This window comes from Epinephelus moara, chromosome 16 (genome assembly GCF_006386435.1).
Source record: "Epinephelus moara isolate mb chromosome 16, YSFRI_EMoa_1.0, whole genome shotgun sequence".
NCBI lineage: Eukaryota > Metazoa > Chordata > Actinopteri > Perciformes > Serranidae > Epinephelus > Epinephelus moara.
This window is the reverse complement of record NC_065521.1, coordinates 48,066,451-48,083,782: the sequence shown is the minus strand read 5'-3', so window position 1 is coordinate 48,083,782 and position 17,332 is coordinate 48,066,451. Positions and strand designations below refer to the sequence as shown.

Below are 17,332 nucleotides of genomic sequence, written 5' to 3'. Positions count from 1 at the left end.
CTTTCTCAAAGTAATCCAGGAATGGTTGCCACATCTTAATCTCTCTGAGCAGCTGAACAGAGTCCTCATACTGTCCACCTGCCAACGTCTCGATGAGAGAAGCTCTGAGCTGATCAAAATGTTGAAACATTCATTATAACTGTCAGCTCACAGCAATTAGCTTCACAAGCAGCACTGAGTGCTTAGTGGACGTCTTCTGCCCTCTCAGGCTGCATAAAGGCTGCACTAAGTGATTAGTGGAGGTTGTTGGCAGAGGAAGACTCCGCTCAGGGCCGGAGAGAAAAGTGACTTAGCATTTCTGTTTTTTTGTTGTGTCACTGTTATGGAAATCACAATAATCTGTTTCTATGTCAGTCATGATTAGATAAAGCAGTTTAAAGATATTTATGGTGATATAGTATAAGAGATTTAGAGTCACCAGTTAACCTGCATGTCTTTGGACTGTGGGAGGAAGCTGGAGATGGGGCATGGCGCAAATTGAACGACAGGAGAGAAACATGTGGTATAGGGTAGCGCGGGCAGCGTGACACCTCTGACAGGTGGGGTCAACCTCAGGGAACAGTCTGGCAAGTCTGCTTCTGCAGAGATGAGACAACACTGCATTGATTTTTTTCAATCTGTAACTTTGTTCATATAAATCTTCTCATTTGATTTAACATCCTCTGAGGACTGAGGTGTCAGACGTTAAAGGTGCACTATGCAGGAATTGTTGCTTACTCTTTGTAAACTCACCACAGTAAATAAAAGTGAACACCAACCCCCTGATTCTCTAGTTTTGGACCGAGCTTTGTCCGCTTGCTGTTTCGCCTCGCTGTGTTTGCGTTTTTCAGCGCTGTGTCCGCAGATTTTGTAGCTTCCTCTTGGATGAGTGCTGCCTAAGGTCTGGCACCTGGTCGCTACCTTTTTATAAAGTCCTGACCTCACCTGCTCGATGTGCCCAGGAAAGTCCAGAGCACAGCAACATATAGTGGAAAATAAGAAAATACAAGCACAGGGCAGAGCCTCTGCGGATAAATACACTGCCACACACTTCAGGTGGATCACAAGTGATGATTGAGAGGGTTTACTTTTGTATGAGTCCATTTTGTTGTGATACTTTTGGTGAACAGAAAAGAGTGACGCTACAGTCATCATAATGTGTTGTACTATAGAGTAGGCTTTTGGGGATTGGGTCAATGAAAACCCCCGATTTCATTGTGTCCTGCGCCCTCTCCAGAGCAGGCACGGATGCACCGATCCAACTTTGCTGTATCTCCAGATACAGAGTACCAGTCTGATACCAGTGCTCTCTGTTTCACAGATTTAAAGTCTTTGATACCTCACTGCTTGGAGCTCGTTGCTGTTACTTTAATGTAAGGTAACATGAGACCAGGGGCGGCTAAACTGAGTCAGCAGCCTGTGGTGATTAAATGAATGTAACCAGTAACAGAAGCAACACATTCATATTATGATATTGAGAAAGAAATTGTGTTTAATGTGCTGCATATCAGACAGTTGCAGAGGAGCAGGGTAACAGCTTGTGACTGCTCACCTGTGACGTATCCTACAGACATTTAAATATGTACAAATCTGTTAGTAGTTACTGTTTGACCCAGATCTGATGTGTGATTTTAATTATGAATAATTAATTGTGTACACAAGGTTCATAGCAGCAAAAAGAAACAAGACAGAGGACGTTCTCATGCTGATGGTCACCCTGCAGAGCGGTACATGTTTTATTGCTGGGTGTTACTTCCAGGAATTAAACGTTTTACTGCTGTGGAGATTGTGGCATTGATGCAGTGTCACCTTGTGTGTTCACAGATGAGAACAATGTCTGATGAGACAGAACAGAGAATGTGTGATGAAGACTTCGGTTCGGACGAGGAAGGAGAGGAGGGAGACGTGGAGTCTTTCCTGGAGGACAACAGCAGCGAGCTCATGGACCGACTGAGGGAGCTGGAGGTGAGTAAAACACAGCGCGCTCTGCATCACAAGTTGGATTTTAATTACACTGATTAGGAGGAAATTGAAACGTAGAAGTGTGAGTCTTGTGAGACACAGAATCCAAAACGTAGGTTAATACCAGGTCTGAACAGGCTCACAGACTGACCTGAAGATTTTCAAAAGACTTTTACCTGACTGCTGATAGATTCTCAGACTGACCATTGTAACAATATACTGGAAAATATCTACAACTTAATGGTCAAAATGGGGGTCTCTGTATTTTGATATATATGCAGTATCTCTCCACAGTAAATAAACCGATAATGTGTGTGTGTATTATTCTGTGTAGTTTGTTTAATTCTCATCAAAAGTGTGAACATGCATTCAGAGCCCGGGCTGAGATGGTCACGGAGCTCGCCAAAGCGTGCACTGCTACATCCTGCAGTGTCCATCTGGGTGAAATACCAGGGACCGGCTGCACAATGACACTTAAGGCAGTATTTCTCCTTAGCTGAGGGACTTACACAGTTGCATAGAATCTCTTTTAAATGTTTCCGTTATTGAGGAAAGACTCATTTACTGTGTTGAAAGAGATTTTACAGCGGTATAAGTTTCCATGGAGATTGTTTGTTTGCTTGGACTCACACTTGTGACGCCTGTTATCGTCTCACACAGTTGGCTTATAGTTAGATAGTGAAAAAAATGGCAGAGGAGAAGAAGAAAATTAATTCAGTCACATCTAAAGTGTGAAATCAAAAGCATATCCATCTCTCCTCTCGAGGTGTGTTCATTTTTTTTCGTTTATCACCATAAACTCAGAGGTCAGAGGTACCTTTAAGTTGTTTTTTTTGGTTGTTTTTTTTCCCCCTTGCTTTGGTTGCTAAGGTCTTTTGTGCAACGGTATAGGGATCCCCTAAGTATAAGACAAAGAGCATTTTAAGGAAACCTTAAGGACTAGACTTAAAGATGTTTTGTGCAACCACTTTTATTATGAGGAAACATTAACTAGGACTTTAAGGAAAATCTTAACTTAAGGTGTTTTGTGTAACCACTTTTATTATGACAAACATTAACTAGGACTTTAAGGAAAATCTTAACTTAAGGTGTTTTGTGTAACCACTTTTATTATGAGGAAACATTAACTAGGACATTAAGGGAAATCTTAGCTTAAGGTGTTTTGTGTAACCACTTTTATTATGAGGAAACATTAATTAGGACATTAAGGGAAATCTTAGCTTAAGGTGTTTTGTGTAACCACTTTTATTATGAGGAAACATTAGCTAGGACATTAAAGAAAATCTAAACTTAAGGTGTTTTGTGTAACCACTTTTATTATGAGCAAACATTAACTAGGACTTTAAGGGAAATCTTAGCTTAAGGTGTTTTGTGTAACCACTTTTATTATGAGGAAACATTAGCTAGGACATTAAAGAAAATCTAAACTTAAGGTGTTTTGTGTAACCACTTTTATTATGAGCAAACATTAACTAGGACTTTAAGGAAAATCTTAGCTTAAGGTGTTTTGTGTAACCACTTTTATTATGAGGAAACATTAACTAGGACTTTAAGGAAAATCTTAGCTTAAGGTGTTTTGTGTAACCACTTTTATTATGAGGAAACATTAACTAAGATGTTAAGGAAAATCTTAACTTAAGGTGTTTTGTGTAACCACTTTCATTATGAGGAAACATTAACTAGGACATTAAGGAAAACCTTAACTTAAGGTGTTTTGTGTAACCACTTTCATTATGAGGAAACATTAACTAGAACTTTAAGGAAAGTCTTAACTTAAGGTGTTTTGTGTAACCAGTTTTATTATGAGGACACATTAACTAGGACTTTAAGGAAAATCTTAACTTAAGGTGTTTTGTGTAACCTGCCCTGTTTAAGGGAGTCCCTACTTCCTGCAGACAGTAAGCTTAGCATTAATTCACCTCTAAAGCTCACAGACTCACATGTTGTTTAAACTGTACAAAAACAGAAGTGTAAAAACAACACTTTGCTATTTTACTTGAGGAAACCATTTCTTGACTGGGACCAGTAACTCTCATGAGTCTCTACTGGTCGCCTGGCAACTGCTCTTTGTGAGAAAGCGAATAAGTGCATTTCCCAAATATTGAACTGTTTTTAGTAAAATGTTCTTCCTCTCTGGTGAGTGGATGAAAATGACAACATTTGCTGTTTTGGGAGAGGAAGCTTTTTTTGTTGCTTGATGTTGACACTGTGTTCATGTCTGACAAATGTTTCACTCATGCAGCTGTATTTTTGGTGTGTTATAAGTCCATGTGGTTTGGACAGTTACATGTGCATGACACAAGAAATAACATGACTAATAAATAAGTGTTGTATGTGTTTTATTTTTGTTTTCCTCACAGGCAGAAAACTCTGCTCTGATGTTGGCGAATGAGAGTCAGAGAGAGGCGTACGAGAGATGCTTGGATGAGGTGGGTTCATGTTGCAGAATATAATTCAGAAGCCAAGATTATGGTGATAAATTCTGCTCAGCTAAGTCGTTCCTGTGTAAAATGTGATGTTCTCTTGTGTTATCAGGTGGCCAACCATGTGGTCCAAGCTCTGCTGAATCAAAAGGTAACATAAAGCTACACTTCTGATCATGTGTTTGGATTTGAACCAGCTGTATCATCATCATCAGTGTTCTCACTGCTGCGTGTGTCACTGAACAGGATCTGAGAGAGGAGTGCATCAAGCTGAAGATGTTGGTGTTTGACCTGGAGAGACAGAACAGAGCGCTGTGTGAGCTCTTCCAGCAGAAACTGCCCAACCATCCCACCGCTCACTACCAGGTAGATTAAACTGTATATGACTTAGTTACTTCAGTGAAAGTAGTAATAAGACAATGTAAAAAATACTCCAAGTCTTGGAGAGAACTTCTACATATGAAGAAGTTATAAAGCCTTTTGTGGCACCAGAGGGAGCTGGATGAAGTCTGACTCGTGTGACATCACTTGAGGACATTTATCAGCGTGCCTTTGGTCAGAAGTGAGTTTATCAGACCTCTGTAGCCCACTGCTCATCTCTGCACGGGGCTGACAGGTTTAGGCTACTTTATCCTCTAATAATATAACCTACCTGAATCTCTGAACAAACTGTCGGCAGTCGAGTTGCAGTGTAGGTAATGTAGGCACCAGGTCACTGTAGAGGAATGTGTGGTATAAAAAAGACGATGACTCTGGGTCTGCTGCATCGATTTTAACCTTCTTTTTTTTTGACTCCATCATGAGTCTGATCATGTTGTTGGAGGGTAAAGATAAAAAATATAGTAATAATAATTTTTCCCTGCCACAGTGAGACTAATGGCAAAAGCAAATAAGGACTTACTAATTACAGTAACTCATCTACCCTAGTTCATGTGCAATAAAAACTGTAAATGTGCAATACTCATAATGTGAAATACCTCTCTGGATGTCCTGCAGGTGGAGTTTGTATTCTACTGTTTATTATACTTTTTATACTTTGTTGTTTGCACTTTATCTTTTACTTCACTTTACTACACTTCCTTTTCACCCAGACTACGTGCAGGTGTACAAATGGCAAATAAAGTTATCTTATCATAATAAACTTTATTTATATAGCACCTTTCAGAAAAGAAATGCAGCACAAAGTGCTTTAAAATAAGGGCATTATAAGCACTGAATGCTTTGCATGAAACTAGACACAATGAGCATGAAACAGACAAAGGACACTTAAAAACAGTTTAAAACAAGGATTGACTGATTCAAAACCATAAAACTCAAAATCATAAAGAAATCCTAAGATGAAATAAAAGTCATAAAATCAAGCAAGATACAATATTTTGAAAGAGTTGCAGCAGTGTGAAGTGTAAAAAGAGTTTCAGAAATAAATCATCATAAATCACAGAATGCCCCTTTCAAAGTGTTAAAATGTTGTGGTTGTTTTTTATTTGCATAGTTGTATTAATGTTGCATTCGTTGGAGGTGGAGCTCATTTAACTACTTTATTTATAAAATCTCATATTTTATGTGTAAAATTATAATGTGCAAAGTAACCAGTAACTGCAGCTTATTAGATAAATGTAGTGGAGAAGAAGTATAAAGTAACGTAACATGGAAATACTCAAGTAAAGAAGAAGTACCTGAGGTCCAGTACTCGAGTGCTCAGCTCTGATTCTTGAGCTGCTAATGACATTTTCTCCTCGGCCTCGTTCTCTGACACGCTGCTGAGCCAGTAATGGATCTCAGGCTTTTCACTTCTGCTCTATATTGTTCCAACAGATGCCGGAACAATGTTGCTCCTAGTTGTCTGTGTATAGGATAGCCTGTAGTGTATACAGTGTCATTGTAATTGCCTCATGAATCTCCCGTTACAGGTCCAGGCGGGACCCCTCCCAGACTACAATGCACAGCTGCACAATGACTCTGCCAAACAGGTGGAGCCTGCACACACTGAAGCACAAGCCAAGGTGATTATTGCAAAGCTTTCACCAAACATGAAGAGTGAAACTTCGGGATTATGTCAGAGCCCCTGAGTGTGTGTGTGTGATGTTTTAACGTGCTGTGACATTTGCCTGTTTTTTACTATTGTTCTTTAAAAAGCTAATCGGCCCTGCACTCATTTCCTGTACGCACGCACTCTAAAGGTCTTGGATAAGTGAATTGTTCATCAGCAGTGAGTTGTGTGCTGATACAGATCTCTTTCTGTCCAAAGGGAAATGGCTACCGCACACAACATGCCTCCCCCGGCCCTCGTGGCCCTGCCGCCTCCATGGAGGCCCTGTCCCCCTTCTTCAAGAAGAAAGCACACATCCTGGAGGTCCTTCGCAAGATGGAGGAGACGGACCCTCTGAAGTTCCACCCGTCCACCACGAGCTTGTCTTTCTGCGACTACAGCCAGGTGCTCATGTCAACAGAGGCTGTTTTGGCCACGGCGGACCCCCTTCCACTACCGTGCAAATCCCACCACACACACTGCCACTGCTCCTGCTCCGACACTGACTCACACCAGCATGTCAACGGTGACGGGGCAGTGAAGTGTGAGGGAGGGAACACCTGCTGTTTACACTGCAAGAGGAGCCCAGACAGTCCTCCAAAGCCATGCAACCACATCTGTAGTCCTTCAAAAGCCAACTCCGCCACCCAGAGCCATGTAGTTCCTGCAGCTGCTATAAGTGAATGTCACAGTAAGAGCAGAACAGCAGAGTCTGTTCCCCTGTCTAAACAATGCACCAAGAATGAAGCCCACCAGCAACCAGCAGGCGCCACCGCACACTCGTCGGTCACAGAAGCAGCAGATCAGAGCCTGGAGGTGGAGCAAGATCAGGACGGCTCAGAGAGTTGTCTGAACGCTAGTGCCTCTGAAGAGCTCACTGGTTTCTGTCCCACCTCCCACCTGCCCAGTTCTGTGAAGGAGGGCGCACAGATCTCCCACTGTGACCTGGAGACGAGCGACGGTGTTCACAACGGCGTCAACGCTGCTGTGTCGAACGACCCGTCAATAATCCCCGAGAAAGACGGCACAGATCAGGGTTCTTCTGTGAGAGCCAGTGCCTCTGTCAGCCCCAGCCCCTCCTGCCTCAGTGACGTCAAAACCGCCGCCATCAACTCGCCGTCCAAACTGCTTAAGTTCTTGAAGATTCCCTCGATAGGGGACAAGTCCCAGCCTTCAACCTCTGCTGTTCGCCTGAGCCCCCAGCTCACCCGCAGCTCCAGGATCCCCTGTCGCACCAACAACTACGAGGTGTACCACTCTCCTGTTCCCACACGCAGAGCCACCACCACCGAGAGGTGCAGGCAGCCCCCTCCACCACCCTCCAGGTCTGAGTCTTACCCCGCCACACACTCCGCCCCAACTTCCCCTCCTCAACCCGAAGATGTCTGCTCCCCGCCCGCAAAGGAAATAAGCTACAGCAGCCTCTCTGCACCTAAAGCTGGCTCAAAGATTGGTGCTTCCTCCTCCACATCTTCCTCCTCACCCAAAGTATCTCAGAGGGTCCCTCATTATGAAAATGTCTGTGTTATGTCCGCCAGCTCCAGAGAGGAGGAACCAACCCAGGGCCTTGAGAAAAGAACCACACTTCCATCCCAGACCAAGGCAAACGGCGGTGAGAGGAAGCTTGTTAAATCACTACCAGAAAGTGTCCTCAACCCGACTCCTCAGCGAAAGCAGTCATCCTCGTCCACGTCAGAGTCCACATCAGATGATGAAGAGGATTCAGACAGCCCAGTGTGGGTTAACCATCACAGCTTGCCCAACACATCTGCCCTCAGCAAGGCCTCGCAGGGCAGAGCTAACTACCCACAAACCAGAGAGAAGCAGGAGGAGATCACTGTGCAGAGCTCTGAGGTCGCCCAGCCGCCTCCACCTCCAACCAGGAGGAGCGACTCCTCTTCCATCCCCAAGAGGCCTGCGGCCGGGGCGGTGAGATCCCAGGCTGATTCCAGTCATCACGCTTTCAAAGACAGGCTGGCTGCGTTGGGAAAGCTGAGGAGCTCTGAGGATTTACAGGTCGGTCTGAGGCCGGTCGATGCTGTGAATGAGGGCACTTATGGGGAGGAAAGGAGTAAGACAGCAGAGAGGCCCATGGAGCTCCATAAAGAGGAGCAGAGACATTCAAAATTCACAGACTCTTTGGACAGTAAACCTAAAGTTAGCAGTGGTGGTTTGAAGTACCCGGGGTCCTCTCAGCTGTATGAGCAGGCTGTAAAATCTTCTGGTTCAGGGGTGGTTAAACAGGAACTGTGTGTGACAAAAGCAGAAGGCTCCAAGAGCAAAATCGGTCTGCCGTCCCCAAACGCAGATGCTCCACAGGTACTACGCAACAACATCAAGTGTCCTGGCTCCCTGAATCTGGCCTATAACCTTAAACCAGGTGTTGGTCCTCACAGTAGCAACAGCCCCAACAAAATCCCCCCGAAGTCGCCGTCCAAACCTTGTCAGGGACCGTCCGTCCACAGAGGGGGGAAGTCCACAGAGGCTCCACGTTACTCGTCCAAATCAGAGGAGAGGACCAAGATCAGCGGGAAAGGGAAAAAGAATCCAATGTACGGAGACAGCCTGCCGCCTCCTCCTCCAAGACCTCCAACGTCTGATGGGGAGAAGCCGATGCAGCCGGTCCCCAGTCCACAATCCGCCATTGAACAGAAGGTGATGAAGGGCATCGAGGAGAACATGCTGAAGCTCCAGGAGCAGGACAGAGGAGGACAGGGCAGCGAGGTCAAGCAGAAAGCCTCCAACGGCATCGCGAGCTGGTTTGGCTTGAAGAAGAGCAAACTGCCCGCGCTGAGCCGCAAGGCCGACGCGGCCAAAGCAAAGGATGAGAAGAAGGAGTGGAAGATCAACATCCCCTCAGTGGGCAGGGACTCTGTGAAAATGGCCACCAGGTGTAAAGAAGGAGTGGAAGGTCTGAACATCTCGACGCTGATGGAGAAGGCGGAGGGGCTGAGGAGGGCGCTGGAGGAGGAGAGGGCGTATGTGGAGAGGTCAGGGAGGGGTCACTCCTGTGAGGTGGTGATGGACCAGGCTCAGGGACAGCTGGCTGTCATGTACAGGGGAGCGCGCTCTGACAACTTCATGCAGCAGCTGCTGAACAGGTGAGGACTCGACAAGGACGAGTGTGTCAAAGCTGGTGTTAAACAAACTGAAGGAACAGATATAGATGTTGAAGGAAAAAAGTGTTGTGTCTCTTGATGAGAGTTAAACAAAAAGATTGATATCACTCTCTGTTTTGCATAATGATAAATTGTCTGATAGAAGAAATCAGTCAGCAAGTATTTTGATAATTGATGAGTCAAGTACAGGTCCAGTGTGTAAGATTTAGAGGGGTATATTGACAGAAATGATATATGATATTCATACCAGTTTTTCGTTACCTTAGAATGAGCCGTTTATATCTACATACGGAGCAGACCTTCGTCCACAGAGTCTGCTGTGTTGTCCTACAGTGGCCCAGAACAGACAAACCAAACACTGGCTTTGGATAAGGCCATATATGTTATCATGATTTTGCCTCAGCCACTGTAGTTCTCTGACACACTTAGCACAAGGGAGAAGTTTCAGTTCTGCAACCTCACAGCAAGATGCCACTAAATGCTACACACTGGATCTTTAAAGGTCCAGTGTGTAGCATTAGGCAGGATGTATTGGAAGAAACGGACTATTACAATAAGTTTATTTTCTTGAGTGTATGATCACCTAAAAATAAGAATCGTTGTGTTTTCAATGCCTTAGAATGAACTGTTTATAGGTACATATGGAGCGGGTCGTCATCTATGGAGTCCGCCATGTTGTACCACGTTTCTACAGTGGCCCAGAACAGACAAACCAAACACTGGCTAGAGATGGCCATTTTTGTTTCGCCTTTTCGGGCCAGCCTCCAAAGTTAAAAGCCCATCTGCAATTAACTGTTAGAAGAAACACTGATTTATTTAGTGTTTTTACCAGTTTAAATCACCTGGTCTGTTTGCTCTTGGTTAAAAACTTCCTGAATGAATTAATTTTAAGTTATCAAGAGAATAAAGGTCAGCATACATTAGATTGTGGTGGGCGAGCTGCCTGTATCTGACATCCCAAACAGCATCAGATTTGTAACGTAACTGCATTACTGGTTTTCATCACCTGGTCCATTTGTTTTAGAGATGAAGAGACCTCTGCAGATAATTCGGCTTAGGGGCATAAATATAGAAAGTGCATACAGCAGGATTGCACCGGGGCCCGTTGGGTAGAGGGGCCCGTAGAGAGAGTGGGTCCCTGTGACCTGTGTTCAAAGAGGAATTGTAAAAAAAATACATATATATATTTCTAGTTTAAAAAAGGTGCCATTTGCTATATATGTCCCCAAAAAGGCAAACCTATCTACATCATGGTTTACTTTTTTTTTTTTGTTAAATAGTCAACAGCTATGTAAAACAAAGTTATATGCTTTTTCTACAAAAACTATAAAACCTGTTCAATTAAATGATTATTTTCTTACTTATTTGGATATTTTTGTGTCAGACATGCAGTGGTGATCGCTGGGTAATATGTATGTTGATATTTTACAATGTTGTGTCAAGACAATACATGCATGATAGTGTGCACTGGGGCCCTTGTAACTTCCTTATGCCACTGATTGGGCTCCTGGTTAAAACCACCTGAACTATGAACACTGAGGGAATTCTAACTGGGAGAAGTTTCAGCTGGTTGCAGTCCTCACCCCCAGATGGCAGTGAATCCCCCTAAACCTTACACACTGGACCTTTAAGTAACTTTCTTAGTGAATCTAGTCACTTAGCAAATCTTGCTCTGCTAACTTGCTTCTATTTTGTACAGATTAACATCCACAGCTCTCTGCTTGAAAGCGAATCAGTATTTCCCCAAAATGTTGTTGAACTGTTCATTTAAATAGGAAAATGCTAACACAAACGCCTTATGTGGTAAACTAGGATATCTCAACTGAAACTTGATGTGTGTGTGATAACTGTAGAGTGGACGGGAAGGACATGATCAGCGTGCCGCAGCGCCGGCTCTCGTTCGACTGTAAGACCTCCAAGCCGGTGTTCTGTCAGCAGGGCGACGTCATCAGTCACACCACCAGTCGAGACGACATGGAGAAGGTACATCATAAGTTACACTTCTGTTTATCTCTCTGCAGTTAGAAACAGACGGACAAGATTTTTACATTAGCAACAGTAATAAACCAAATGGACACAGAGAAGGACACAACTCACTTTCATTTAATGCGTCTAGCTCTCAGGTTTTAGTGATGCATCAGTGAAATTCTCACAGTACATTAACTACAGGTCTGAACTTAAGTAGAAATTCATGCACTTTAATTTGAGTATTTCCATTTTATGTAACTTTATACTTCTACTCCACTAAATCTCAGAGGTGAATATTGAACTTTTTACTCAAACACATTTGTCTTACAGACTCAGTTACTTTTCTGATGACAGTTTTTCATACAGAGAATAAGGCTGTCTAGTAGAAGTTGGACTCGTCTACTACTGCAGGCTCCGTTCATCTTTTGTTATGTTCGTGAAGGTTTATACTTTGTGTATATAGTCAAGCGATTTCCCACCTACTTGAGGTATTCCCAGAATAACAAAGAGCATTGAAGTGCAGGGAGGAAAGAATATAGAAACCATAGGACGAGGTAAACCACAACCAGGACAATTTGTTTGTTTTAATTATTTGCTATTTCTTTTATATTATATTATGACACCCTAGAAGAGAAACAAAGTGTTGCAGTAGTTTGTTTAGGAACTCAGACCTGAACAGTTTTTACCCTTACTTGGTGCATGCTACTGGAGTTTCGGGGTGTTTTCACATATAGTGCTTTTTAAACAAACCAAACTCAGTCATCTTAAAGTGCACCAAGAAGTGGACCAACAGAAACGGGACTCAGTTCTTTTTCTGTTCACATTATAGCCTATATATAATATTGACATAATTTTGTTTTTACTTTGCCGTGACACTGCAGTGTGGTTATGAAGCCCTTTGCTTTCAGATGAACTGAAAATTGGAGGAAAACCTGAGTGTTTCTGTGCTGTAGACTGTTGCTGTTTGATGTATTCTACATACCACATCTGGAGACATGCAGTATCGTCCGTGGACCAAACTACTCCTCGTCCTGCGTCCTTGCAAGCGTTACAGGCCAAAGTGGTCAACAGCATGTGATCTAGAAGGCTAAATACAATGGCAAAGAGCAAAGTGAACCTGGAGCACTTTGTGTTCACAAGGCACAGGTTAAGTGAACCAACCGCACTTAGACCATCTCCCGAGGTTGATCGGGAGATGGTCGGTTCGATTCGCCTCAGAGGGGTCTGAGTTTTCTTGGAGTGTTCACATATACACAGAAAATGCTGAGTCACTGCTCTGAGTCTGTTTTGAGGGCTGAAAAGGACCAAGTGTGAAAACACCCTTAGTTTCAATATTCATTGATTGAGGACTCTGAAGAGGAAATACAGCGGGTGTGGCTGAACAGAAAATTTGGAAATGTTATGATGGACTAAATAGGATCTGTTTGTATGTAGGAATGTTCTGCATCTCTGTGGACAAATCAATAAAAAGGATAAGTGGAAAAAAAACAACCTCTTGGATCAGCTGGAAAATGCATCGTCACAAAGCTGAAAACTGCTGTTTTTCGGATAAAATGAACAGTTTTTAGGGATACATGGTCCTCACAGGACAGCAAGACTAAAAAAGAATTGATGATTTTGTAGAATATGATGCATTGCTGTAGATTAAAATACCCAAAGGTATGTAAAGGAGTTAAAATTAGCACAAGATTAAATATCTACAGCTGTAAAATACACAATAATGTAGCTGTAATCCAAAAACATCAGACAGAATATTAAAACACTGACAGAGAACATTTTACTGCACAATGAGGACTTTAACTTTTAATAATTTGCTGATAATACTGACATACTTTTACTGATGCAAAGTTTTGAATGCAGGACTTTTATTTGTAGTGGAGTATTTCCACAGTTTGGTGTTCAGTAAAGGATCTGAGTACTTGTTCCACCGCTGGTGAAATTTGTTCTGCTTCATATTAACTTTCAAGCCTATATTTGGCTCCTAATTTGTTTGCCTGGTTTCCTGCATACTGATGTGAAGAGTCGGCTTTCACTCCTCCATCTGCTGCTCTGTTGTTCTTTCATGCAGGGATCAGACAGAATCGGCAAGATCACATCAGATGAAAACCTCGCTGATTCAGTTCACTCTCAACACTTCGCAGGTAAGGAGGCGTCTGCCAGGAATTCATCAGAGGAAAGAAATATCACACGTTTTTTTAAGGTTTATGAGCGTTACGACCTTGTGCAAGATCAAACCAGACGAGGCTGGAAATAGATGAATGAATGTATAAAGAATTTCACAGAGTGGGAATGAAAAATAAATTAATATTATCACAGGAACACATCACAAATCAGCAGAGGTGGAATGTACATTTATAATATACTCAAGAGCTGTATTTAAGTTTAGTTTAAAGGTGAGTATTTCCATTTTAGGCTTCATACTTATAGTCTGCTACATGTTTAAGTTAAATTCAATTCTCAGTATATAAACTATTTAAGTTCATTAAAATGCTGCCAGATTGGAACATTTTTCTGACATACATTAAAAACATTTGTAATCCAATAAGTTTCACGCTGCAAGTGAAACATATTTTAGTTCATAGAATGTAATGTCAACATCTAACTTGTATTTCTTTGTGGTTTTCTTTAACAATTGTAAAATGTTTTTAAATTGTTTCATGTATGTTTATACGTATCAACATTCCTCAAAAGCCAATAAAAATTATCCAATAATTTAGAATAAAATAATTTCACATTCTGATTCTGATGCTCGGTTTACAGTGCAACTGCAACATGTAAAAAACATTTCCGACACAACTTTCAGGTATACATTAACCAATACCTGCTGTCAGTATCACAGCACATGTAGATATCAGGGCAGTGACAGACAGTTAATAAAATTATGCCAAAAAAAAGTGGTAGTTTTAAAATAAAAGAAAATGAAAAATGCATATATTTATTGAGACACACGCAAATGTACACAGATAATTTAAAATGAACCTTTCTTCTGTTAGTAAAATAGTGATAATGACACATGTAACATTACTAATAATAAACCTAATGTAGTTGTAAGGAATGAAAACATTATAATAATAAAAACAAAATAATAATAAGAAAAAAATAAAAATATAAAATGAGGTAAATAAATGAATATACACATATAAACAGTACAATATTGATACACACACATATAAACACATGAAAAAAATGAAATAAAATTAAAAAGAAAAATACACGTGTATTAATATGCACATCAGGAGCGAACGCACCAGACAGTTCGGTGTGGAAACATTTTGAATTCCTTTTTGAATGCCTGTTACTGACTAATGTATAATTACACTGTGGTATTACTGCTTCTGCTTCAGTAAAAGATCTGAGCACTTCTCCCAGCAATACAAATCTGCAACAATCCGTAAGGGTTTGACTGAAACATGATTTGCATATTGAGGGGAAATAAATTGGCTCACACCTTAATTACCATATCAAAGGTAATAATGAGGCCACACCCCCGAGGAATATTGATTCAGAGGCTTCAGTGAAAGGTGGAAGAAATAGTGGGGAGTTCATTAATTTACACATTTACGTCTTAGTTCCTTTGTGTCTTTTTATGTATTTATTTGTTTCCTTAATTATGTTAAAATTTAATTAATTCAGTTTCGCATTTCCACATCACTCAGTCACTGAATCCCTCCCTCCTCCGCAGGTTCTGGTGCTTCCACATACACCCTGGACAGTGGCATCGGTACATTCCCACTGCCCGACTGCAGCAGCGGTGCAGCAGGACGAGGCCTGTCCAAGACCAGGGCCGGGGCCGAGCGCCACTCCTCCAGCTCCCCAGGGAGGGCCGGGCGCCGGGCACGCACCCTGGACAGAGAGCCGACACCACAGGAGGAGTGCTACGCGCCTCACAAACAGCTGATTCCCACCATTCAGTACGGCTCCATGCTGGAGGGAAGAAGCTCTGCCGGCGTCATCCGTGAAGGTGCTTAAAACACTTCCACTTATTCATAACAGAATACTCAGAGCTTTGTTAGAGGTCACTTAGTTCTGTTGTTTAGCCTACAAACTTTTGTACACATGTAGTCTGCAAACTCGTACTGCACTCACTGAGCTGGAGGAAAAGACAGAGGATTTGGATGAATTCTCTGGGGAACATGAATTTCTTAACAAAATTTAATGGCAACCCATCCAGTGGTTGTTGTAGGTGTTTTTCCGGTTTTGATCAATTGGTCGATATTTCATATTAACAATTGAACATTTTCAACCTTCCTCACTTTGAAATGGGATTTTAGACTGTTTGTGCTCCTGATGCTTCTGTTTAGTAACGAAATGTGGAAAAGTTATGAAAACATGTCTTTATTCACTTGATGCACAGACAAAGAGGGCCACGGAGCCAATATGTTTTCCCCTCGCTCGAAGACTTGGACCTTCCCTAACCTGAAGACTCCATCAGGACCTGCAGAGGTTTACCTGGCAGTGGAGGAGGAGGAGGAGGAGCCTGTGTCCTTTGGATCTCCATTCAGAGGGGTAGGGATAGTGGTTAAACCTTAGGGGAGGTGTGCTCTATGAGTCGCACCTCTCTCTCTCTGTATGTCATTAAATATTTTATTAAAAAGACATAGAATACTATGCCATACAAAAATCATAAAAAAGTCATAGTATTGTATGTCAGTAAATATTTCCATTAAAAAAAAGTTATAGTATAGTATGTCATAAAATTTTCCATAAGAAAAAAGTCATAGTATAGTATGTCATAAAATGTTCCATAAGAAGTCATAGTATAGTAATACATTTTTCATTAAAAAAGTCATAGTATAGTATGCCATGTAATTTTCCATGAAAAAGTCATAGTATAGTATGTCGTAAAATATTTCAGAAAAAAAGTCATAGTATAGTATGTCATAAAATATTCCATAAAAAAAAGTCATAGTATAGTATGTCATAAAATATTTCAGAAAAAAAGTCATAGTATAGTATGTCATAAAATATTCCATAAAAAAAGTCATAGTATAGTATGTCATAAAATATTTAAGAAAAAAAGTCATAGTATAGTATGTCATAAAATATTCCATTAAAAAGTCATAGTATAGTATATCATAAAATTTTTCATAAGAAGTCATAGTATAGTAATAAAATTTTCCATAAAAAGTCATAGTATAGTATGTCGTAAAATATTTCAGAAAAAAAGTCATAGTATAGTATGTCATAAAATATTCCATTAAAAAGTCATAGTATAGTATATCATAAAATTTTCCATAAGAAGTCATAGTATAGTAATAAAATTTTCCATAAAAGTCATAGTATAGTATGTCGTAAAATTTTCCATAAAAAAAGTCATAGTATAGTATGTCATAAAATATTTCAGAAAAAGTCATAGTATAGTATGTCATAAAATATTTCATCAAAAAAAGTCATAGTATTTCATAAAATTTTCCATTAAAAAAAGTCAGTGTAGTATGTCATTAAATATTTTATCAAAAAGTCATAGTATAGTATGTCAACATTTTTCATAAAAACATCATAGTATAGTATGTCGTAAATATTTCCATAAAAAAGTAATAGTATAGTATGTCATAAAATATTTCATCAAAAAGTAATAGTATAGTATGTTGTAGATTTTTTCATAAAAAGTCATAGTTATGTTACTTACATAACTAATAACTATAAGTAACCCTGATAAAAACCCTCAAATGAGGAAACAATAGAAGAAACATCATAAAGAGCAACAGAGGAGGAATCACTCATCCAGGATGAACAGACACACAGTAGATGTTGTGTCTACCTAGGAAACCTAAAAGGCATATGGAAAATCAGCGTGGCAATATTATAGTCAAAACTTTGCTTATTATTAATGTTTTTTTCTTCCTACATTA

At 40.9% G+C, this 17,332-nt stretch overlaps 1 protein-coding gene across 5 annotated transcripts in view; it reads left to right on the top strand.

The window, feature by feature from the left end:
* nckap5l (NCK-associated protein 5-like) overlaps positions 1-17,332 on the top strand; it is a 63,166-nt gene that overhangs the window by 44,211 nt on the left and 1,623 nt on the right. For 4 of the 5 annotated variants that reach the window (XM_050065494.1, XM_050065492.1, XM_050065493.1 and 1 more), the window contains exons 3-12: positions 1,804-1,944; positions 4,302-4,370; positions 4,477-4,515; positions 4,611-4,730; positions 6,275-6,367; positions 6,613-9,494; positions 11,366-11,495; positions 13,549-13,621; positions 15,163-15,441; positions 15,835-15,986. In XM_050065494.1, the coding sequence (XP_049921451.1) occupies positions 1,804-1,944; positions 4,302-4,370; positions 4,477-4,515; positions 4,611-4,730; positions 6,275-6,367; positions 6,613-9,494; positions 11,366-11,495; positions 13,549-13,621; positions 15,163-15,441; positions 15,835-15,986 (3,978 nt within the window). The other variant, XM_050065495.1, reaches the window with a different exon arrangement.